Genomic DNA, 26,267 nt, shown 5'->3' with positions numbered 1-26,267 from the left:
GCCGACGCCGAGGATTGCGGGGCCTACCTCGGTCCAGGTCTCAAAGGCCTACTATACCTCCTCCTCCTCCCACCCCTCCTCCACCTCCTCCTCCTCCGAATTACCATCCGTGGCCATGGCGCCATCAGTCGGTAGCTCTAGGCACAGCAGCAGTGCCGTCGCTAAGCGACAGCAGGCGGTGCTCAAACTGCTGAGCCTAGGCGATAAAAGGCACACCGCCCAAGAGCTATTACAGGGCATTCCACATCAAACTTGTTAACTTTGTCGCCACCCTGCTGTGTAATCCCCAAAATATACTGGCAAACTTTTATCATTTACCGATATTATTTCAGCGCTTCTTGCGCATCTGTTTACATTCCCCTCACCCGCCATATCCTAAACTTATAAGAACGCTACTACACTTGATCTTATACAAAAGGTTCTTAGAAGTGCTGTTTGGGGAGTAGCCTAGAGACAGGGGCTTGGATTGGCGAAAGCTCGCCTGGCTGCGGAGCGCCAGCTCCATCCCAAGATCCAACTAACATAGTTTTAACTGCAGCACCTTTAATCTACTACTAGTTCACTGCCTCCATACATGGTCCCCTTATCAAACGAGCTGTGTCAGGCAGAATTTTGGGTTGTTTTCATGGCTTCCATGTTAACTTTGTCGCCACCCTGCTGTGTAATCCACAAAATATACTGGCAAACTTTTATCATGTACCGATATTATTTGAGCGCTTCTTGCTCACCTCCTTTGGTTCCTCTCTGCCACCCATTGGTTTGAAGCCTGAGTCCATTTAGGGTATGTCGCCATGCCACTCTCTAGCCTGCCGCTGCTGCCGCTGCCTCTGCATGCCGTCCCCTATAGTGTCAGGGTCAATTATTGGATGTTTTAGATGCTATCTAGCTTCATTCTGTCACTCTGTCATGGCCATGCTGTTGCCCATAATTTTGGCATAATGGTGCGTTTTAGCAGCCTCAGAGGCATCCATGCATGCTGCCCCTGCTGTTTCCTGTCCATTTCCGTGGTGTTTCCATCCTTTTCTGAGGTTCCCAGGTGTTTGGCCAAGCTTCCCTGTGCAGAGCCTTGGTCCCCTTGAAAAATGCTCGAGTCTCCCATTGACTTCAATGGGGCTCGTTATTCGAGACGAGCACTCGAGCATCGGGAAAAGTTCGTCTCGAATAACGAGTACCCGAGCATTTTAGTGCTCGCTCATCTCTAACTAGAACGCTAAATATATCCAGGTTCTGTAAAGAAAGTCTATTAATATAAAGTAATTATGTTATTGCGTGCACCCCAGGAACCAATACATTCTGTGTACTTTAGATTATAATTATACTGCAAAGAATGAAGATTTCATATTGAATATTTTACATAACCGTAAAACAAACACAGGTCATTTTTCTCCTGGATTTTGGGATTTCGGCCAAGAAAGGAAATGCAATGTATTTTGCTAAATAAAAATATAAATTTTCAGGGGGCAATTGGCAAAAGTGCAGAACTATTTTGTGGCAGGTAGAGGTACAGCTGTGAGTCATTGCCTCCTAAACAAACACAACCCTCTACATTATTGCTTGTGCCTGCAGTGCTGTGATTGACGGCTGTACCACTCAAGGGATCTCTCTCCAGAACCCACGCTAAAAATAGGCTTCCGGGCCATGGCAACAGGTACAGGAGAATTATGTGCAAGAGAGATTTCCTGAATGGCTTCATCAAGCTGTTTATGGTCTTTAATTTGATATATGTTGTCAATTAAAGAAGCGTTAATCTTCATCAATATGGTTTATTGTTTGGCTACCGTTGTTGGTGTGAGGGTTCACAATCTAAAAGCTTGTCAGATAAGAGATTCTGTCAATTACTAAATGATTTAATAGAGGACATCTGTACTGATCATTTACAGTATATTATGTTCTTTGTACACCATTGGTACTCATAGTTTCTCAGAACTATAGCGTCATCTGGCAAACATGCAAATGGTCTACTATAGATTGCTGGAATTAGGAGGAATGGAAGGACCTTACTACCTAGTGTGTAACAGTTCCTAAATGCCTCAAAGGGGTATTCCAGGTTTTAAAAGAATTGATCACTTATCTGTAAAATCAGGTTGGTAGGATATGACACCCAGAACCCCTGGAGGCTGGCCTGTGGTAGAGGTTGTAGCACTTCTTAAATTGTATGCTGTTCAGCCCCTTGGTATCCGACACTCAGGACCCCCGGCAATAAGCTGCTGGAAGAGGTTGTAGCAATCTATTATCAGTGGCGTACCGACCGCGGTCGCCATTGAGACCGGGCCCATCGGACGGGGGGGCCCGGGCGACCGTCTCAATGGCGACCGCGGTCGGTACGCCACTGGCAGTCGGGCAGGGGCCTCCGTCCGTCCGGACAGGAAGCTCCTGCCCGTCCCTGTATAGTGCTCGATGCGGCCATAAGCGGCCGCTCGAGCACTATAACTGGAGCGATGTGGCCGGAAGACAACCCCGGCGCACATCGCTCCATGAACTGGGATGCGCGGCTGCGTGATGACGTCATCACGCGGCCGCGCACCCTTTCCTGCCTGCCCGCGGCAAGAAGATAGAAGACGCGGACCCGCTGCCAGTGGTGAGTATAGGGTTTTTTTTTAAATGGGGCTTATTTTATAAAATAATTAATTGGGGGGGGGGGATATGTAATAATTGTGTGTGTGTGTGTGGGGGGGGAATCTAATAATTAATTGTGGGGGGGGGGCAGAATATGTAATAATTAATTGTGGGGGGGGGAGAATATGTAATAATTCATTGTGTGTGTGTGTGGGGGGGGGGAGAGATTGTAATAATTAATTGTGTGGGGGGGAGAGATTGTAATAATTAAGTGTGTGTGGGGGGGGGGGAATATGTAATAATTAATTGTGGGGGGTGGGCAGAATATGTAATAATTAATTGTGGGGGGGTAGAATATGTAATAATTAATTGTGGGGGGTAGAATATGTAATAACTCATTATGGGGGGGAGAGTATATTTAATAATTCATTATGGGGGGAGAGAATATTAAATAATTAATTGTGGGGGGGCAGAATATGTAATAATCACTGAAATATCGGTTAGCAGAAAGGGTTTTGAGGGTTTTTTTTAGGTAAAGTTGGGGAGGGGGGGGGGGCCCATTAGGAATTTTGTCCCGGGGCCCAGTGGACTCTAGTTACGCCACTGTCTATTATAGTCATAGTATCATAGTAAAAAAGGTTAGAAAAATACATCAGTCTATCATGTCCAACTGAATAAATATTACTGTGTTGATCCAGAAGAATCACTGTTTATGGTGATGGTAGAACCACCTCTCCTCTAGGTGTAGAGCAGGGGTCTCAAACTCGCGGCCCGCGGGCCAACTGCGGCCCGCGGGACAATATTTTGCGGCCCCCACCTGGTCGCGCTGCATGGAGAGGGCTCACGGGCTGAGCCCTCTCCATAGCCGGTAAGTCTTTTCTGCATATTGCAGCAAAGGCTTACCGGTAACACCCGCGATCGGTGCTAGCACCGATCGCGGGTGCTTTCACAGCGATGCCGGCAGCCTCAAAAAGATAGCGGCGCATGGGCGCTAGTGACGTCATCGGGGGGCGGAGATCCGTCTCCATGGTAGCCTCAGGTCTTCCGAAGACCCGAGGCTATTTCGTTTTAACCCCTGCGCCGCTATAGCACATTGTAATGAATGAGGAAGAAAATCTCCATATACTGCCATACTGTAGTATGGCAGTATATGATAGGATCGATCAGACAACCTAGGGTTAAAGTACCCTAGGGAGTCTGAAAAATAGTATAAATAAAAATAAAAAAAAGTTTAAAAAAAAAATAATAATAAAAAAACCTAAAATTTCAAATCACCCCCCTTTCCCTAGAACTGACATAAATATAAATAAACAGTAAAAATCATAAACATATCAGGTATCGACGCGTCCGAAAATGCCCGATCTATCAAAATATGATGACGGTTTTTCAGTGCGTTTAACCCCGTTACGGAAAATAGCGCCCAAATTCGAAAATGGCACTTTTTTGCCATTCTGAAAAATATAAAAAAATCTATAAAAAGTGATCAAAAGGTTGTACAGTCCTAAAAATGATATCATTGAACATATTATCAAATTTCGCAAAAAATGACACCACCCACAGCTCCGTACACCAAAGTATGAAAAAGTTATTAGCGCCAGAATTTGGCAAAATAAAAAAAAATATTTTTGTACAGTAGGTTTTAATTTTTGTAAATGTATGAAAACATTATAAAACCTATACAAATTTGGTATCCCCTTAATCGTACCGACCCAAAAAATAAAGTAGACATGTCATTTGGGGCGCTCAGTGAAAGACGTAATATCCAAGCCCACAAGAAAATGGCGCAAATGCATTTTCATTGCATTTGGAATTTTTTTCCCGCTTCCGAGTACATGACATGGAATATTTAATACCATCACTATGAAGTGCAATTTGTTACGCAGAAAACAATCCATCACACAGCTCTTTACGTGTAAAAATAAAAAAGTTATAGTTTTTTGAAGGTGGGGAGTGAAAAATGGACATGAAAAAACAGGAAAGGGCCCGTAACCGGTTAATCCCCTTCCCTCCGGTACTTGAAGAAGATGAAGTCGCCGCTCTGAACGCACTTGGTGCAGGTCAGAGCGGCGACTTCATCTTCTTCAATGGGAGGGACACGGGGAGGCAAGTACCGGGGGGGGGGGGGGGGGGGGAATGGAGTGTCCCTGACTGGGCTCAGTGCGGTAGGAGCTTGGGACCCCCATCGGTACACAGGACGCGTTCATAGAGAAAACACGTCTCCCAGCTTGGGGCTTTCCTTGCACTGGGAGACGCCGTGACATTTGAATCTGAATAATGATATTTTGTAAGCGCATTTTGTGTGGAAAACTTGATGCGGCCCAGCCTTACCCAGAATCTACCTCCAACGGCCCCCAGGTAAATTGAGTTTGAGACCCCTGGTGTAGAGGATGCCCCCTGTCTATGGTGATGGTAGAACCGCCTCTCCTCTAGGTGTAGAGGATGCCCCCTGTCTATGGTGATGGTAGAACTGCCTCTCCTCTAGGTGTAGAGGATGTCCCCTGTCTATGGTGATGGTAGAACCACCTCTCCTCTAGGTGTAGAGGATGCCCCTGTCTATGGTGATGGTAGAACCTCCTCTCCTCTAGGTGTAGAGGATGCCCCCTGTCTATGGTGATGGTAGAACCTCCTCTCCTCTAGGTGTAGAGGATGCCCTCTGTCTATGGTGATGGTAGAACCCCCTCTCCTCTAGGTGTAGAGGATGCCTCCTGTCTATGGTGATGGTAGAATCGCCTCTCCTCTAGGTGTAGAGGATGTCCCTGTCTGTGGAGATGGTAGAACCGCTTCTCCTCTAGGTGTAGAGGATGTCCCCTGTCTATGGTGATGGTAGAACCTCCTCTCCTCTAGGTGTAGAGGAAGCCCCTGTCTATGGTGATGGTAGAACTGCCTCTCCTCTAGGTGTAGAGGATGTCCCCTGTCTACGGTGATGGTAGAACCACCTCTCCTCTAGGTGTAGAGGATGCCCATGTCTATGGTGATGGTAGAACCCCCTCTCCTCTAGGTGTAGAGGATGCCCTCTGTCTATGGTGATGGTAGAACCTCCTCTCCTCTAGGTGTAGAGGATGTCCCCTGTCTATGGTGATGGTAGAACCTCCTCTCCTCTAGGTGTAGAGGAAGCCCCTGTCTATGGTGATGGTAGAACTGCCTCTCCTCTAGGTGTAGAGGATGTCCCCTGTCTACGGTGATGGTAGAACCACCTCTCCTCTAGGTGTAGAGGATGCCCATGTCTATGGTGATGGTAGAACCCCCTCTCCTCTAGGTGTAGAGGATGCCCTCTGTCTATGGTGATGGTAGAACTTCCTCTCCTCTAGGTGTAGAGGATGCCCCCTGTCTATGGTGATGGTAGAACCTCCTCTTTCTCTAGGTGTAGAGGATGCCCTCTGTCTATGGTGATGGTAGACCCACCTCTCCTCTAGATGTAGAGGATGCCCCTGTCTATGGTGATGGTACAACCCCCTCTCCTCTAGGTGTAGAGGATGTCCCCTGTCTATGGTGATGGTAGATCCACTTCTCCTCTAGGTGTAGTGGATGCCCCCTGTCTATGGATATGGTAGACTCACCTCTCCTCTAGGTGTAGAGGATGCCCACTTGTTCTGGCCACAGGCCTGGATATTAAAAATTATTTGGAGAAATCTCAAGTACTGTATCTCTGTAAGCTTTGTAACACAGTTCAATAATGTCTTGTTTTGTGGTCACATAATTTATTCAGTCCCTTACACATGAATGATGCTTGCACTAGCAAGAACAGCTACTGTACTATGTATTGAGGTGAGCTTGGTAGCAGTTTAAGAGAACATCTGAGTATTGTGACCTCTTCATTGTATTGATCTTGCACAATCCCTTTAAAAACATACAGAAAAATAAGTCTCTCAGCTCCAATGCAACACCTGTTACATGGCCTCCTACCTACCCACAGGAAAATATAAAGACTATGTGATGTTGTTTCCCTTATTAGATTCAAACCCAAGATTCTGGTTTTGGTTCTAAGCAACCACAGTATAAAGCCATTTCATCTACTGATGCTTATTAGGACCTTCGCTTAATCCTGTTTGGATGTAATGGAAACGGCAGAGAGCAAAGGCTCGGCCAATCATTTGCCAGTTGAGATATCGCCAGGAAATAGGAGATCAATAGGGACTCATTGAAAATTAAAATGGAAGCGCTGAAGAAATGAAGAGATGTTGGATTGTGGAGGTGGCTTCATTTTTTAACTAATTTTTTTGAACCTAAACTTTTTGCCAATTTTTCTAGGCTGAACAACTTTGTGCCCACATCACAGAAACCTACAACCACTGATGTTTCTATGAATATGTTTGGCTTGGTGCTATAAAGAATGTAATAACATCACTGCTTCTGTATGGCGATGCTCTATGAGAGTATTTAACAATACATATCTGATTAGAAAAAACCTTTATCCTTACCACTATATACATTTTATCTCATATACCAATCTAATATAGATTGGTAGATCTATAGATTTATAGAACGGCTGATTTATCTAATATACCATTGGGGCTTTTTTTTATAGGCATTTGTGTAAAAAAAATATTTAAATATATTCTACATAATACTCTTACGTTACTCTTAATTTTCGTAGAGACTATAACTTATTATGGGGGAACGTGAAGCACTTATGGCTCTGCAATATGGACACGGAAGGACTCTCTGTGATGTTGTGTAAGGTCCTTAATGTGGCTTTGTCATGTTTATTCGCTCCTGGTGGAGAGTCGATATAAAGCACCTTATAATAATTTATTTCTGCTCACTTTTACTCCTTTGTCTTAACAAGTAGCCTTGCAGACAGGAAAGGGAATGCAGGTCTTATTGTCGTTATTGTCTCAATAAGTTCCGACAGCTCATACCTACCTTGACACTACTAATGGCTCCTGAAGAGAAGAGGTCCTGTATGTCTGGTTACATTGTTTAAGTCAATAGAAGATCCAGATAAAACATCTTCTCTGAGATGCAGGAACTGGCAGACATATCATGCAAGTCTATATTGAAGAAGTGCTGAATTACTTGTGAAATAAACAGCAATTGTCATTGGCGTCTGATGGAGTCTTGTGTCGGTGATGTGTTGTGCTATATTATATAGATATTAGAATCTGTAGCGATGTTCCTCCTGTCTAGGGAATCGCCCACATACATCTATAATGTGTAAGCTAGCAACTGATTGTTCCTACACATCATACTTCTGATCCATTTTATATGAATAAGGGTTATCATTGTCTTCTGTATTCCACTCCTATATTTTTTATGAACTTTTGTGCCAGTAATAATTTGGATGAAGGTGTTTTCAGGTAGATTCAGCTATTTGCTGCGTGGGAAAGTTACTGAACAAAGTCATGTTCATGGGTCAGAAGGGCATCAGATGGCTGCCTCGGCCACTGCCCTGCGTGCAGTAGTATCTTTCATACCGGATAGGGCAGGAGAGAATGCCTGGACAATACGTACAATCATACTGCTACAGATAGACCAGCTACATCAAGCAGAAGATGACTCTATAAATATGTGGAAATGTCTTGGTTTGTTCAGTCATCCACAATGTCTAGATGCAGAGTTTGGTAAACTGTGGCTCTTGGCCCCATTGTCCAAAAGCTGAAGGGTCAAAGGTTGCCAATGCATTTTCTTAGTAGTTTAGGGAGAAAAGCTCTTATACTGTTCCTCTATATACCATTCTTTCTCTTATGTCCCAACAGGAAAACGATAAGGGTAAAAATAATAGATGAGGAGGAATACGAAAGGCAAGAAAGTTTCTTCATTGCTCTTGGTGAACCGAAATGGATGAAACGCGGAATATCAGGTGTGAGCCAGTTACTACCACCCCCACCTAAAAATAAACCAATAACCAATTTTATTTTCTTTTATCTCTCCCTCTCCACCTTCTTTTTTATGTTACCTCAATCAAACAATCCCATCTTCCTCTCCTGTGTATTCCCGCTCTCACCATTTTTCGGTCATCTACACCTTAGCTCATTTCGTTCCTTCTCGCTTTCTTTGGCATCATCTTCTTTTAATCCAATTAATGTATGCAGATCCTTTCCTATTCATCTATGCTGTAACCATTTTACTGCACAACAAATCACATCAGTGAGAAAATTTGCTGCATGGCTTTCCGACGCTGTGTAGTTGCTTTTTATGCTCTCTGGTTTACTTTACCCTGAAAGATGTCTGTTTCAATTATGGAATATCTGTACGGAATTGGAATGGGTAGACGTGAATGTAAGATCAATTGTGCGATTGCAATTGCTTATTCTTTCTGCTTTTCAAAATATAGGATGAAATAGTAACAGATGACTTAAAGGGGTTGTCTGTAATTGGACATTTTGTAATGGTCCCAAGTTGGTGTAAAATAACAAATAACTTACCTCGGTCCTTGTCTTTGGTCTTACCGGAAGTCTCCCATCACTCCCAGCCTCTGTTAGTATACTAAAGCTCAGTGGGGACATCACACTGACAGCATGTTCCCTCTACAGCCTCCATAGACTGGTGGAAACGGAAGGGTGCCACGCTGGATCGAAGGTTGAGACTGAGGCAATTATAAGTTGTTGTTTTTTCACCATGTAGGGTTCATAAAAGCTATTGTTCATCAATACTAATGTTTTGTGGGAACGTCCAGTTGACCTAGCCTAGATAGTTTTATGGGCTGGTCAATGCTCCCTGGAAAAGGGAATCTGTAGTAAGCTCCCTCCTAGGAGGACAAAAGTTACTATCTAGTAATTATAGTATAAGTCTATGTACGATGATGATGGTAAAGTTTTCATAAGATACCTAAAGATAGCATGAAAGTTGATCTTTTTGTCCTCCAGAATGAGGACTCTTTAGGAGAGCTAATTTGATGTCCCCATGGGAAATATATGCTGTTCCCAAGAGGAAACCTCACTTATATATACTTTAATGGATGACATGAAATTCTAAATTTCCTCATTTGAAGAAGTGTACAAGTGCTTAAAGCGTTTTCTTGCAACTCTTTTAGGTTTCACTTAGTAACCTTATTTTATCCATTATTACATTTTTTTTATTAAATTTGCTCATTAAAAGGGTTTTTAGAACTACAATAGTGATGACTTATTTTAAGAACAGATCATAGTAGATGGAGAGGGGACTGACTGTAGTCACCCTCCCCAACCAGTTGACTAAAGGGGGTACCACTTCTCATGGAGTGCCGCAACAACAGCTTTGGACATTTGGTAATGACTGTGTCTCGGAGCATACGCTAAAATAACAGACAATACCACCAACCAAAATTATGGAGTGATGTCTTGTAAACTGTAAAGGCTGAGAATAGGGCATCAGTGACTGTTCCAGTCCGAAAGTAATGTTTATCCTGAATTGTGCCAGAGAGGTTACTTCTCCATTCAATAGAAATTTGTTCAGCTTGGTCGGCAAGAATTTTTGGGTGGTGTACAGAAACAATATGAATACTGTGCACTGGTCCAGCATGATTGTTCAGGTCACCTCCATCCCCTGTTGGCATACAAAGTATCAGTGGTGACATCACATTGGCAGTGTTCACACAGCGGCATGCTGTAGAGGGTGCACGCTGTCTATGCGACCTCACCAAAAGAGGCTGAGGGGAACAGGAAGAGGTATGTATTTATTCTTTCCTATTTTAGACTACCCACGGGCACTAATTAGATATCCTGGACAACCCCTAGACCAGTGATGGCGAACCTTTTAGACACAGAGTGCCCAAACTACAACCAAAACCTACTTTTATGTTGCAAATTACCAAGATGACAATTTAAGCAATAACCTACTGATCTCAACTGTATCATAAGTCTTAATTGTATTGGCATTCTGAGGACACCAATACAATAGAAAGAAAATGTGGATTGTAGCTTCCTTCCAGGGTCCCCTGAAGAGGAAGAATCAGAGGACCCAGAGCAGGAGCTCCAAGCATAATCGATCTCTGTCCATACCTTCTCACTAGGTAGGTAGGTGCATCCAAGAAGGAGTTGCTTTAAAATAGCTTTGGACCGCAGGAGAAAACCTTGAGTCACGTCTAGCAAATTTTGTGCTGGGGTGAAGGCCTGGGTGCCCACAGAATGGGCTCTGAGTGCCACCTCTGGCACCCGTGCCATAGGTTCGCCACAACGGCCTAGACTGTAAGCCAAAACTATGGTTAGATTCTGTACCTTATGAAACCTACAACCAAGAGCAATGAACTGTGATGGGAGAAGTGTCTACAAAGCTCCATCATCTTGGGAAACTGTAAAAAATGATTAGGTGTCAGTCAAAATTGTAAAGATTTTTCATAAATTAACATTCTGTCCTGTCAAATCAGTCAGCAGCTTTATAGTTCCAAGAAATTATCGACAGTTTTTCGACAGTTTTTCAAGGTCCATTAAATGAATTAATTATTGCAAGTTTTCCAAGAAATGCCTTGCAGGTCTATCCAAATCACCCGAGTGCTGCCTCCATGATAGATTATAAACAAGTTTAGGCATGCTTCCATTGTAACATGCTCCTTAATTGTGTTTCACACTTGGAAGCTTATGTTTATTGGGAATAGATGTATGAAGAGAAGCACAGAACAACTGACAAACACCAGAACTGGCAGTAGTAAGGCAGAGTTCACATAATGTTAATTGCCATACGTTGTAAGGACACATCAGGAGGATTCCGACGTGTCCTCACAACGTATGGCACAGACGTATCCCACTGTATACCTATATGAATGCGAGGGGATTAGTGTACATCGGCGTACAGTATATACACATCAAATACACACATGTAGTATGTATACATCATAGTGCACATACAGTTCCCTATACACACTATAAATGCAAAAGTATACAGTATTAACACCATATACACAGATACAGCTTAACACATACATACAGTATATACACACACACTCATACAGTATCATATATAGACATACAGGGGGTCATTTACTTAGGGCCCGATTCGCGTTTTCCCGACGTGTTACCCGAATATTTCCGATTTGCGCCGATTGTACCTGAATCGCCCCGGGTTTTTTGCGCACGTGATCGGATTGTGGCGCATCGGCGCCGGCATGCACGCGACGGAAATCGGGGGGCGTGGCCGAACGAAAACCCGACGTATTCGGAAAAACCGCCGCATTTAAAAAAAAATTGTGTCGCGAAAATTTCACTCACCTTCATCCTGGATAGGCCGGTGTATTTCGAGGCATTCCAGCGGACTTCAGCGCAGCACCGCCACCTGGTGGACGTCGGAGGAACTGCCTTGATGAATCCCGGCCGGACCCGAATCCAGCGCAGAGAACGCGCCGCTGGATCGCGAACGGACCGGGTAAGTAAATGTGCCCCACAGTATATAAACACACACACATAGGGGGAGATTTATCATACACTCCTGCGCCAGCCTATGATAGCAGCCTTATCCCCCTTGTTGTGCCGGATACATCAAGAGGCTCAGTATTTGGTGTCGGACCTGGCGTAGTTTTGCAAAAAAACAGTGAATGAAAGTTTGCTGGTTTTTCAAAAGAAAGCAGGTACTGGGTGGGAACGCCCCATACACACCCCCTCCACTGGCCAGCGCACCGGAGGTGTGATTCATTCAAATTAATAAATAAATCTCCCCACCTTACACCATATACACACACATACCACATATACACACATACATACAGTACCATATATAGACATACACAGTATGTACACACCATACACCACATACATATACATCATAAACAAATCACATATGCACACACCATATATACACACATACAGTACCATATACATTCAGTATAGAATCACACAAATACAGTCTATACGCACCTTACACCATATACACACACATACAGTACATAAACACTATATACAGTGTATACACTTAATATACACAAACACAACAGACAGCATATACACACATCACATACACACACATACATACAGTACCATTTACACACATATAGCATATAGACCCAGAGTATATACACATCACATATACACTTAGCTTATGATCTCAGAGTACTAGGACCTGTAGTTATTAAGCAGTGAGTTATTGGACTTTTAGTTTTTTTTTGGTTGTTTTTTTTTTTGGGGGGGGGGGCTTTTAGTTATTGAGCAGATAGTACTAGGGCCTATAGTTATTGAGCAGTGAGTTATAGGTCTTTTAGTTATTGAGCAGAGAGTACATGGAAGTGCAGTTTCTTTGCAGAATACAATTTTGCTTCCATGTGACAAAAATGAGAGGAATAAAATGTATATTTCTATTAGAAGTGTCTATGTGATGGGCTTCTAAATCTGCAAATCAACTAGAGTTTGTAGCATAAGCATAAGTAACCGCTTATCAGCACATAGTTCCAGCTATGGATATACTCATTATACTATAGGTACTAAATAGAATTAATGATGTAGTCAATGAAAATACACTTGTCTCCTCTGGACGGCAGGCTCAGCGGGAGCCCCCTTTCCTGATGGATCCGTCATGCTGGCTGCATGTATAGAGCTGCATGCTTTCCTGATTTATAGAAAATGCATCTTTTTGTATTCCCTGAAATCCCTGGGGCTTCTAGGCTGAAAATATCCTCCCAGAAAGAGGGAGACCCAGCACGTTGAGAGAAATTTCTTCAGCTCCCTGCTCTTATTTCCTTTTCTTTCATTACATGCGGCATCTGATTTATTCAGTTAATATAAGGCAAGTGTTTTACAGTCCTAACACATGCAGGGTCATTGTTAAGAGTCACTTCCAAAGTGTCCGGCTCCCTCTAGTGTCTGCCGGGTGGTAAGATTATAAGAAGCATTCTCCCCGTTATAAAGCAATAGTATCTTCATGTGACTCCCGTGTTTCTCCAAAAATAAGACAGGGTCTTATATTATTTTTTGCTGCAAGAAATGAATTGCGGCTTATTTTCAGTGGATATCATATTTTTATCCATGAATAAAAATTCTAATTCATAATCTTCAGAAACATAATAACTCTCCAAAATATCTCCTTTACTACTGCATAAGGATTGTGTTTCTAGGTTCCACAGACATGAAAATATCCACTGTTAAAGTTATTGTTGGGAGTGGGAGCTATAAAAGAAAATTAGACTACCAACTGTAACTTTAACAATGGATAGTTCCGTTTAGGCCACAGCGGGAGACACCGTCAATTGAAGGGCAGGTTCTTCTTTAAAATGACACCAGAATACAAATTTGAATTGATACAGCGTGATAATTAAGCGATTAGAAATAAAATATTACTGAATAACATAAAATGTAAGGTTTGCTAATTTAATTTGGCAGAGGGTGCATATTATATATTATATATAGTTGTATATTATATATTATACAAATCAAGTCTCCTCCATATTCTCTTCAGTTACCATATTCTGATGAGCTAATACAGCTCATCGTCACCCAAAAACTCAATTTCAACGACCTATCCTAAGGCTGTGTTCACACGATGTCCTTGAGTTGTGTTGTGCTCAAAATTTAAGACCTTTATGAATGAAGATGCATTTAGACTTACCGTATATACTCGAGTATAAGCCGACCCAAGTATAAGCCGAGGCCCCTGATTTTACCACAAAAAACTGGTAAAACCTATATTTTTTCACTCGAGTATAAGCTGAGTTTGGGTTTTCAGCACATTTTTTGTGCTGAAAAACTAGGCTTATACTCAAGTATATATGGTAATTGCTTGTGTTTGAGAACTAGCAACATTTTGTTTATTAGGAAAATTTGTGTAGCTAGTTTCCAATCGCAAGTAATTAGGTCTGATCACATCTACGTTTGAGAGTAACTACTCCTCACTGTGTTTGAATTGTGTTTTGAAATGCAATTCAAGTGCAATTCCAAATATGAAATAGAATAGCTCAATAATTTTCAGTCTTTGAAAGCCCCTTAAACAAAGCACCAAATGGAAAAAAGAACCGGCCCCAAAACGTAACCAATTGTGTTACATTTTTTTTGTAGTAGTTCTTCATGTCACCTTTTTGAGTGACTGTGATAAATATCTGTGGTTTAAGGGGTTGGACACTCTTTTACATAAGATATTCATGTGCCTTTACTGTCTTAATTATAATCCCTGAATGTCCATCAAGTGATTCAGCATCCCTGATACTTACTTTATTGCTGTCTGCAAACTCTTTGTGAATCTTAGTTAACATGTTTGAGCTCTGATGAATAGGAGGAGCTGCAGCAGGGAAGTAATCACTCATCCAGCTCTCCCCAGTCAGTCAGGACAAACAGTGAAAAGAGAGACACAGAGCGAGACAACATGAGGATGAGCTGGAGCAGAAAGAGGAAGATGTGTATATATGCAGAGGGCAACATGGTGCGAGCAGGGAAAGGCTAAAGCTCTCAAAGGAGGCAAAGGCATAGGTACATGCAGAGATTTGTCTAATTGAACAGATTTATTGAAAATTGGCCAATACCTTTAATGCAGTTGTAGCCATTTAACAACCCAGGAGAAGCGACTAATGCAAGTATGAAGCACACGACATTAGGAAGTGAGATACGTGTTTTATCATATTTTGGCACACCTTATTCTCGATCCAATAGATACTTCCGGTCCATTTCCATATACTTTATTTTTCAAGTATTACACGTGTCCTTTAAGTATGTGACTATATTTTTCTTTTACAACTAGTAGATATTTTCTGATATAGATTCATCAGGAGACTCCAGCGAACCCTCCAGGGCGCGTATGAACTTTTCTTAACTTCAGTCTACAATAACGCAACTTCCTCAAGTTCAAGGATGATCATTAGCGGTGTGTCAGTGTTCTAGCGGTGACACGGCTTTTGTTCCATCTCTCCCTGCAGCTCGCTGTATTATGACACATGTCCCCCCACACTTGTTTGTATCCCCTCGTCTCCGTGAAATTATCCTGTTCTCTTGTCACCCACAAAGTCCTCCAGAAACCTGACATGTGTATGCAAGGCTCTCCATGAAGATACGCACCTCCGTTATGGATCCTTTATGTTATTATATAATAATAATAATTCCTTCTTTTATATAGCGCACACAGATTATGCAGCATTGCACAAAGCATGTCAAATTGGTCCCTGTCCCCATAGGGCTCACAATCTAAACAACCTACCAGTATGTTTAGAAGTGTGGGAGGAAACCGGAGGACCCGGAGGAAACCCATGCAAACACGGAAAGAAAGGACCCAGAGGAAAACCAAGCAAACACGGAGAGAACATACAAACTCTTTGCAGATGTTGACCCGGGTGGGATTTGAACCCAGGACCCCAGCGCTGCAAGGCTGTAGTGCTACTCACTCAGCCACCGTGCTGCCTATTATATGAGACATTATCATTATACCAGGAATAGTCTTCCTCAGCATCGCTAGAGGTTTTTTTTCTGCTGTCTAAAAACGGAGGAGACATCTGGCTCCCACAATCTGAGCCATTGTCTGCTATATTAAGATGTTCTGTACCTGCAAATACAATTAGATGATAAATAGAAATACAGCACTTTTATCCGTTCAATTTTCCAAGCCAAAGAACTGCTGGAATATGAGATTTGTCTAACACTGTGCTCCGCTAAGGAGATTACTCCTCTTAGGTCTTCATACTAATAGACACTGACATAAAGCTGGCCCTCATCTAGGCACCACAGAGCAGCCATCTTGCCTTGCAGCCGCTTTCCACATCGTGCTGCCCTCTTGTTACAGGTGCTCTTACATTGCATTAGGATTTTTATGTGTCATTCTGACATTTTGTCGTCCGCTGCCGAGGTCGTGATTTAGATGTCACTTTTGTTTATCGTCTATTCCACACATTCTCTTAGGGATCTTTGCATGTTTCACTCTGAATTTTATTCTCAGTCTACAGTTCTATCTAAAAACTAGATTTAAATTATTATATAGGCGGGAGATTTATCATAAGGGTCTGAGGTAAAACTGTTCTAGTTGCCCATGGAAACCAATCAGAGCTCAGCTTTTATATTTTCAACAACTGTGGGAAAATGAAAGCTGAGCTCCGATTGGTTGCCATGAACTAGAACAGTTCTGCTCCCAGACAATTCTGACAAATCTCCCCCATTTTTCATAAGACTAGTTGTCCTTGTTGTCCGCTTTCAGCAAATAATTGATATGGTTTGTGTAATGAAAAGTTTTACAATTTTTCAATATACTTTCTGTATCAATTCCTCGCTGTTTTCTAGATTTTTGCTTGCAGTCGTAAAATGGGAAGCTTTATTGTTTATTTCCAGTGGATAGGGGTTTGACCATGGTCACACAGGTGTAGGAGCCGTTAGTATCAGATGGCTCTGCTTACTGTCTGTAGAAAAAAAAGGTCTCATATAACCATGGACAGATTTCCATCCACTGGAAGTAAGCGTAGAAGCTTTCTATAAAAGGCCAGCAAGCAGAGATCTAGAAAACCATGAGGAATTGATACAGAAAGTATATTGGAAAATGTTTCATTACAGAAACAATGTCAGTTATTTGCTGGAAGTGGAAAACCCCTTTAATAAAAATTTTAATTCAGTGAGGGGAGGAAAAGGCATATAAATTAGGGGCAATTGACCTTCAGGTTCATGTTCATCTTATAAATGACCAACATCTAAATCGGTCACAAATTTCTTAGGCTAGATGTATGCAAAAGAGCATATGATTGTTAAAGGGGTTGTCCAAGACTTATTAAAAAAAACAAAAGATTGCGGGGAGGGGGCTGCTTAAAAAAAATAAAGATGTACTTACCATCGGGCGCCCTTCTGCGCTGCTGTCTCTCCGGTCCGTGCGCCATGTAAACAAACATGGCCGCAGCACTGGATTCAGCTTCTGGCCAGCCGTGGACAGCCACGTCCCTATTCACAGCATTATATATGCGGGACGCATCGTTGTCGGGATCAGCCGAAGGCTTAATCCAGCACTGCTCCCATGTCCATGTTTATTTACATGGCGTGTGACTCTCCCTACTCATGTTCTCCAGTGACACTTTTTGACATGGGGACTTACAAAGTAGAAGCTGATACTGTATTTGCAAGTGTTAAAAATCTGCGATATCGCTACGTACAGTGTCTACTGATTTATATTCTCACTACCAGCTGAGGTGTGAATTATAAATAGGCTGCAGGAAATCCATTATTATAGATTTACATAGTTATTTGGCCTTGTTTCAGATTTTTTTGGGGGGAAGCGTTCACAAGTCTGCTGAACCTTGTCACATTCTGGCTTTTCTTATAGCCACACATTTACATCGACAGCATTATAGTGTTAGATGGCTTTACAGATCTGTGAGATATTGGAGTAACTGTGGTTGTTAAAAAAACAAAAAACAAATCACCTTAAAATGGGTGATCAATTTAAGATCCCTGGGTGTCCACTACCCAAGCATCTGTGCCAGTGCGCAACCCAATGTGGTCGCCACATGGAATCATAAGTCATACAGTATGACAAAACCTTAAGGACAAGGGAATAAATAACTACAGACTAATTTTAGGTGGATGAAATATTTTGGCAACGACCTTCACCTTACCCAAAAATAGATCTTTGTAAAAAAAAACATTTCAAAATTCACCATAAAATCAGATCGTGTAACAAATTAAGCTTAGTCATTAGCTCAAACACGAATACATACTCATAAATTCACTTTATTTCTTTCTTAAGGATTTCTTTAATAAAACAGGTCAGGGAGAACTGGACAGAGGAATATTTATTCCTAAATCCTGGACATGTGACCTAACAATGACAAATGTGGGTAAATAAGATATTCCTGGTGACAGGTGACAATTGGCTACCGATTATAGCAGTATTTATGCTAAATTTTCATGCCTAAACTATATCTGAGGTAATTTGAGGGATGAATATAATCCCATGAGGACCCCTCTTAAGTGTGGTGGCAGACGTGGCGTTTTGAACCAGTTTTTAGGCTGTTTTTAAGCAGTCCGTTAAAAAACGCATCAGTTTTTTAACGGACTGCTTAAAAACGGCCTAAAAATGGGTTCAAAATGCCACGTGTGCCACCACCATAAGGGTTTGAGCTTATTCCTAAACCAAGTGGCCTGCTCGGATTCCCATTCATACTCCTACATGCAGACACACCTCTGTGCATAGGCACGTGGGGAACTGAACTGACAAATTCATAGGATGTACAGGAAAATCATACTACTATCATATAGAAATAGGTTGGGTGTGTTTAACATATATGTGTAGTTGATTACAAAAATGTTTTTTTCCCTGTAAATATGTGTGTTCTATGTCATTGAACGTGTATGGACAATTTTTGGGAGAATTATCGTATGATTGCGGACACGAACGCCCCCCACCCCCACACACGCGGTGTGGGCACTGGGCAAAACGCCCGACTTGGTATACTTTTGCGTAAAGATCAGCAAACAAAAATTCACCCGTTTTTCCAGATAACACAGGCAAACGGTGGGAACGCCCCTTGCCCGTCCTCTCCACCGACCTCCACATGATGTGGAGGTGACGTAGTCGCTAATGTAATCCCAAATTTTTGCACTACACAAGAATGTGTGAATATTTCACTGCTTCTACGCCAGAAAACTGGTAAAGAAAGAGGGTAGTCACCTGACACATAGCGGCACCTTTAGGGTCGGCCTTGCATGTGTCACAATCGGGGGCGTGGCCGTCGGACAACCTGACTGATTCGGACAAACCGCGGAATTTAAAAACCAAATTGTGTCGCAAGATCAGCACTCACATACACTGGGAAGGAGGTGAACTCCGGCGAACCACAGCGGGGAAGCGACACATGCAGGAAATTGGACGCACGATCTTAGTGAATCACGGCAGACCCGAATCCTCGTCGGACAACACACAGCGGGGATCGCAAAGGGATGGGTAAGTAAATGTGCCCCATAGGGCAATAATGTAGATTACTGGATAAAGAGGGCAGGGTTAGGCGGATATTAAGAGGCACATAACGGGATATGAAAAAGTGTTTGGAGATAATGTGCGGCAGCCCCAATCTATAATTCTGACAGCTGATTTGCAAAACAAAAATGTGTTCATTTTACTCAGCACCTGTTGCCTAGATACAGCACAGGCAGAGGTATTCTGCTATTGAGTGATAACCAAGACCATCAGAAACCAGTGAGTCATGAACGCTGGTCATCCCTCACAACTATATGAATTGCCGTCATCATGTACTATGATTGATCCTCTTACAAATTCTGTGATGAGACAGGAGGAAGGCTGCATGTTTCCAGAAGTAGGGATGAGTAGGCCCGAACCACAGTGTTTGGGTTCATACCGAACATTGCGGATTCAGGTCCACAGAAAACAAACCTGGACTTCAGTCAGAAGTCTGGGTTGTGTTCACACCCCACACATAACACTCATGGCTAAGCCACCCACAGCATGTAATCATCAGCGGCGCATACATGCTGCCACTTTTTATTTTGTTTCTCCGTATCATGGGTAGAGATGATCTCAGCCAATATGGCAGCGCCTCTCCCACAGTAAAGGATAACACCCACGATCAGTACCAACACTGATTGCGGGTATTTTACATGTGGGTTGGGTGAACCGAACCCAGACTTCTCACTGCAAGTTCAAGTCTGTGGACCTGAACCCAGAATATTGTGTATAAACCTGGGATTGGCTCATCACTAGTTCTGATATCTCCTGCAATATCCTGCAATACAATTGTATTTCATTGTTCCTCATTGACATTTGATCTGATTTTAATTTTTCCTTTCTGGCACCGATTTAAAGGATTAACACAAATTTGGGTCTGGGTCAACAAACCTAGACTTTTGATCTGGGTTTGACCAAAATTACCCAACTAGAATACTGATAGGTCCACTTATCACTAATCACAACCCCTGGCCTAGGGTACAAGCACCCAAGGTTTCCTATAAAACAAGTGAAAAATAATGTAAAGAAAGATAATGAAAAATCTCCTCTTTTCCCTAGATCTCATGTAACAATAAATAGATATACCTGCATCCCAAAATGTCAAAATCTATCAAAATATGAGCATCGTTTGCCTTTATGTCCGAATTTCACCATTTCACCATCCATATATATTTGATTATAAAAAAAGGTTGTATAGTTCACTTATCTGCATCAATAAATAAGTTTGCTGGTCCCGCTAAAAGCTTGAAGTTTGGTCTCTACAGAAAACCTTTTTCTCAGTGAAATTTATATTTTTCTTAAACCCTTCAAGACCTTTTTTTTTGTATTTTGCGTTTAGTTTTTTTACTCCTTTCCTTCCACAAAGTTTATGAAGCTATGTGAGGGCTTGTTATATGCAGGACAAATTCCGTTTCCTAGTGGTACCAATTAATATTCTGTGCCATGAACTGGGAAGCTTGAAAAAAATTCAAAATGTGGTGGCATTGGCAAAAAAAACACAGTTGCGCCATATTCTGATAGGCTTTATTTTTACGTCTTTCCAAGATTCGCTGAAATGACGCCTCTCCGTTTTACTTTGGATCAGTATGATGACAAAAATGCTAAATGTATATAATTATGTTATAGTTAAGCTTTAGAAACATTTCAGAAACTTGTATTTTAAAAAATAGCTTCCATCGCAAGATTCTGACATTATTTTTTCATAGTTCAGTGCAGCGGTGTGAGGGGTCATTGTTTTTGGGATGGGATGAGGTTTTCAATTGTACCATTTTGAAATCTGTACAACCTTTTCATCACTTTTTATCAAAATTTTTATTGGAGGTAAATGGCGAAATAGTGTTGATTCAGACATTTCGCCGCTATATTCTGTTAATTCTGGGTTAATTGGTGAGAATATTTGTTTTTATATTTTAATAGATCGCACATTTTGGGACACGGCAATACCTAACATGTATGATTTCACTTATTTATTTGCTTATCTTTATATGCGTTCCAGAGAATGGGGGTGATTTAGAATTTTTCGTTTTCTTTTATTTTTTTTATATTTTTTTTACTATTATTTCAGCGACTCTAAAGGTACTTAAACCCTGGGGGGTCTGATCACTTATACAATATACTGCAACTAACAAACTGTAATACAGAAATACTAATGACAGCTATGGGAGCCTTTAATAGGCTGTTATTGCGCGCTCTGATGATGTCATGGAGGCGCCTAGCAGCAGACAAGGTTAACAGGTTAACTGCCGCAATCGGGTGCCAGTACCAGCCACAGCAGTTCCCGGCAGCAGTCAGCTGTAATACAGCTGACACCAACCACATATTGAGAGGGCTTGGTCTGTGAGCCCTCTCCATACACCCCTTCACGACTGGCCAATTTATATTTGGGTTGAGCGGACGTGAAGGGTTAAATTATTAAAACATAATAAAACCTTTAGCCCCCAGAACCGCAAGTCTGATCATGATTCTTATCTTTAATATGTCACCAGCATGATTCTACAAAGTACGAAAGAAACAAAGATAGTGGTGACATTCCACCCCCAGCATCTAAACTTGACTCATCTTAGGCAAACATGACTCTTCTCTGTTCATCGTCACATGCCTTTGGGGGAGATTTTTTTTATAGGTAAATGGGCAAAATTTCACCTTGGGGTTTTATGCGGTAAATTCTGGTGACAGTGTCCCTTTAATGCCAGGTTCACACACAGTGGTGGCATGGATTTCACTACGCATTGCCGCAGTTTTTAACTATAGTTCTTGGCAGGGGGGTTTCATGGCAACTGTTAAAAAAATGTAAAGCACAGAAAATTCACTGCATTGAAACTGCAGAAATTCGTTAAATTGTTTGTGGTTTTGAAAATTTTAATTTGCCCATGTGATACATTACTGTTATGCATGAAGCCAGCGGAAACATTACAGGTCAATGGCGATTCCAACTATTCACAATTTTCTCAGTCATTAACCCCTTTCTTACCCTTGCTTTACCTCATCTTTGCATTTTGTGTTTATTCTTCTACATTGTTTTGCATTGACATTTGATCTCATTTTAATTTTTCGTTTCTCTCCCATTTTTATTCTTTGTCTTTAAAGCTTTACTGTTGAATCAAGGTAAGCTCACGTCTTTCTGAGTCTGGTCTATGGTCTGCTCTATTATTACTGTATACAGTAAACTATGTATGCCACAAATTATGAGAAATTTTGGAAATGTAATATATCTATTTCAGTAATATGATGTATGTGCAATCCTAAATTTACCTGCCAAGTTTAGTTACTTATAATATAACCAGCCGCCGGTAATGCAAAGTGACTTGTGTTGACCTCCATCATGCACTGCCTCTCGTTTCTAAACCTATCACACTGCAAATCAAAAGAAATCTTCAACAGGTTATAGATATAGAGGAACTGAGCAGATTGTACATAGTGTCCTATCTATAGGCAGCATGTTATAGAGCAGGAGGGGCTGAACAGATTGTACATAGTGTCCTATCTGCAGGCAGCATGTTATACAGCAGGAGGAGCTGAGCAGACTGTACATAATGGGGCAGATTTACTTACCCGGTCCATTCGCGATCCAGCAGCGCGTTCTCTGTGGTGGATTCGGGTCCGGCCGGGATTCAAGGTAGTTCCTCCGACGTCCACCAGGTGGCACTGCTGCGCTGAAGTTCCCCGAGGCCCGCCGAAATGTACTGAAGTTCACCGGCAAATTGTTTTTGGAAATATAAATGCATATATATATAAATATTTTCCTGTTTCATAGTTTGCAGATAGGACACTATGCACAGCGGGGCAGATTTACTTACCTGGCCATTCGCGATCCAGCGGCGCGTTCTCTGCGGTGGATTCGGGTCCACGTTCAGCCACGCCCCCCGATTTCCGTCGCGTGCATGCCAGCGCCGATGCGCCACAATCCGATCACGTGCACCAAAATCAATACAAGGAAAATTGGCGCAAATCGGAAATATTCGGGTAACACGTCGGGAAAACACGAATCGGGCCATTAGTAAATGACCCCCAATGTCCTGTGTGTATGCCGCATGTTATAGAGCAGAAGCTGCACAGATTGGGGGTCATTTACTAAGGGCCCGATTCGCGTTTTCCTGACGTGTTACCCAAATATTTCCGATTTGCGCCGATTTCCCCTGAATTGCCCCAGGATTTTGGCGCACGTGATCGGATTGTGGCGCATCGGCGCTGGCATTCACGCGACGGAAATCGGGGGGCGTGGCCGAACGTGGACCCGAATCCACTGCAGAGAACGCGCCGCTGGATCGCGAATGGACCAGGTAAGTAAATCTGCCAACAAGAAAATATTTATATATTTATGCATTTATATTTCCAAAAACAATTTGCCAGGGTCTTTTCTTCTTTCCGCACAGTAACATGACAGAGCTGATGCATTTCCAGCTACGATTCATCGTTCCAGAATTCTGCACAACTGCCAAATTAAAATCTAAATCCCGAATTTACTGGGTTGTAGAATTTCAGATCAAATTTCCTTGGCCAGAGTTGCTGCCAATTAATTCCTTGTTTTCTCCTAGGACATGTGTGCAGTATTTATTTGTGACATGTGGGTCCTGTTTAGATCAGTAACCGGGTGCATCAGGCATGAACAAGAAGAGACGTCTATCTGACTGTGCGATAATTAATTGAAATTCTTAAAACTGCAGTTTTCTAGCGGATGATGCGGCAGTCAGGAATGAGGCGACTACACGCAGTTATATCGGGACAAATGTCTGACAGCTGCAGCTCTGGGGGTGTCCGCATCACATCATGAATGTGTAGAAGATCTTCAGATACCAAATTACCACATGTCTTATTTACACCTCTCTTCTCTCGTGTCACAGTATAAAGTTGTATCCAAACCGCATATTACAAAGATTTGGTCCCACAGGACTCTGGAGAGGTTAAAGGGAACCTGTCAACAGCTATTAACTCACCAAACTAACAGGGTATGAAATGTTCTCACAAGAATTGCCTCTTTTATGTTAAATCTTGCCCATTTACTCTTCTCCATAGTCATCTGCAAATGAGCTGAGAAGAGTCACTCTTAGAGGCTGTAAAAAAAAAGCGCTTCTTCTTCTTCCTATCTTAGCTTCTATACCAGATACAGGCAGTTAAATGGAACCTGTCAGGGTCATGTGGGACACTAAACCACCCAAAGGTCCCAGTACACCTTGGCTTCACAGTGCAGAAATTGGATCTGTACCTTAAGCTCAAATTCCCAACTATGTCTTTAACTGCCTGTATCTCCAGTTTTCGCAGAACCAAAATCCTGATGCTGTTTTAAAGGTGAAATTCTCATTGTTACAATAGCTACAGACAGTTCTGGTGCCAGCACTTGGCATACCTGGGCAAGTGCCGGGGCCCAGAACTTCTGGGGGGGGCCATATAAGGCTGTACGTAAGGAATCCATTGGGGTGAAGGGGCTGTACCTAATGAATCCATATTGTGTGAGGGGGGCTCATATAAAATAACCATGAGGGGGTTGTTTGGTATGATAAACTAAGGGAACAGGAGACTGTTTTAGTTTCAGAATTTTTAATTACCACCACATTACTTAACAGCAAAGCAGCCCACTGAGGCTCTGTTGCCCAGGAGCCTACTGAAATCTGGAGCCAACCCTGGACACAGAACCATGGTTTTAGCTGTACAGAGGCCAAGATAGGGGTGTCTACTCCCCCCATCCCCAAATCTGCTCCTAAAAGACTCTCAGACAAAAGTGACTCTTCTCAGCTCATTTGCATACGTCTTTGGAGGTGTTTTGTTTTTAAATAGGTACATAGGTGAGATTTCACATAAAAAAGTAAACATTTCATACCCTATATTAAGAGGCTGTTAAAGCTGATGACCGTAGGAAGAATTTATGACGCCGTGTCCACCATTTTTCTGGTTGGCAAGGCATTTACATGTTTAAAGGCTTTTCTGCCTCACAAGCCACATTGGTTTGGACAGGAGGTAGGTGGATGGGTGTGCACATCCAATCCTGCCGTATTTACTCCACCAGAAAACGTTGTAGCTAAAATCTCTGCCAGGTCCGGTCTAAACAGAAATAACTCCCTGCTACGAGCTGCAATGCGCTGGCCGAGGGGGAAATTAATACTGGCTTGCAAAACACTAATCTTAATAAATTTCCCCCAGTGTCTGTTTGTAAGGGGGTGTCTAGGTTGAGGAGTTTTTATACATATTTGGCAGCTGTGGGAGGGGGGGGGGGAGGTTACAAATATACTCACCCTCAATGGCGTTGCTGCTCAGCAGCAGTTGCCGGATGTAGAGGGTAAGCACAGTGTTGATGCTCTGAGGGGAAGTTATGGAGAGGGTAGGTATGCGCTCTCCCCTGGGCCATATATGTTAAAAACCCTAAACCCAGCTCTTCGGAAGTCTCCTGCATACACCGGCTCTTCCTCATGAGACTAATTACTAATTACGTCACTGGCTCTTGGAGAGGGGGATGGGAATGGGTAGATATGATAGCACGCAGTAGGCGTGCATAATTAGGAACTGAAGGAGCTCCGGGCCACCATTGTGACATCCACATTTTTTTTTTTAAATCGTGTGTACCTGATTGGTAGATTTCCTTTATGTTTTAACTTTAGTTTTAGTAAACTCAGAGGGGCACATTTACTTACCCGTCCCATCGCGATCCCCGAGGTGCGTTGTCCAACGAGGATCCGGAGCTGCCGCGATTCACTAAGATCGTGCTTCCAATTTCCTGCATTTGTCGCTTTCCTGCTCAGGTCCGACAGAGTTCACCATCTTCTTCCCGGTGCATGTAAGTGCATGACTTGCGACACAATTTTGAATGTTAAATCCTGTGCGTTGTCCGAATCCATCGGATCGTTGTCCGAATCTCCTCTTTGTGTCGCGTAAAAAAACGGCGCCAATGTGCCACAATCCGATCACGTGCGCCAAAAACCCCTTCAAAATTTGTCGCACATTGGAAATCATCGGGTATTGCGACGATA

The 26,267-nt window shown here is 42.4% G+C and overlaps 1 protein-coding gene across 4 annotated transcripts in view; it reads left to right on the top strand.

The window, feature by feature from the left end:
• Positions 1–26,267, top strand: part of SLC8A3 (solute carrier family 8 member A3) — a 216,064-nt gene that overhangs the window by 170,716 nt on the left and 19,081 nt on the right. Inside the window, exons 3-4 of one of the 4 annotated variants that reach the window (XM_072115582.1) lie at positions 8,253–8,356; positions 22,396–22,413. The exons of 1 other annotated variant lie outside the window; for it this stretch is intronic. In XM_072115582.1, the coding sequence (XP_071971683.1) occupies positions 8,253–8,356; positions 22,396–22,413 (122 nt within the window). The remainder of the gene's footprint in view (positions 1–8,252; positions 8,357–22,395; positions 22,414–26,267) is intronic. 2 more of the 4 variants (XM_072115581.1, XM_072115584.1) reach the window with 2 other exon arrangements.

This window comes from Engystomops pustulosus, chromosome 7, assembly GCF_040894005.1.
Source record: "Engystomops pustulosus chromosome 7, aEngPut4.maternal, whole genome shotgun sequence".
NCBI lineage: Eukaryota > Metazoa > Chordata > Amphibia > Anura > Leptodactylidae > Engystomops > Engystomops pustulosus.
This window is presented reverse-complemented; position numbering and strand designations above follow the sequence as displayed.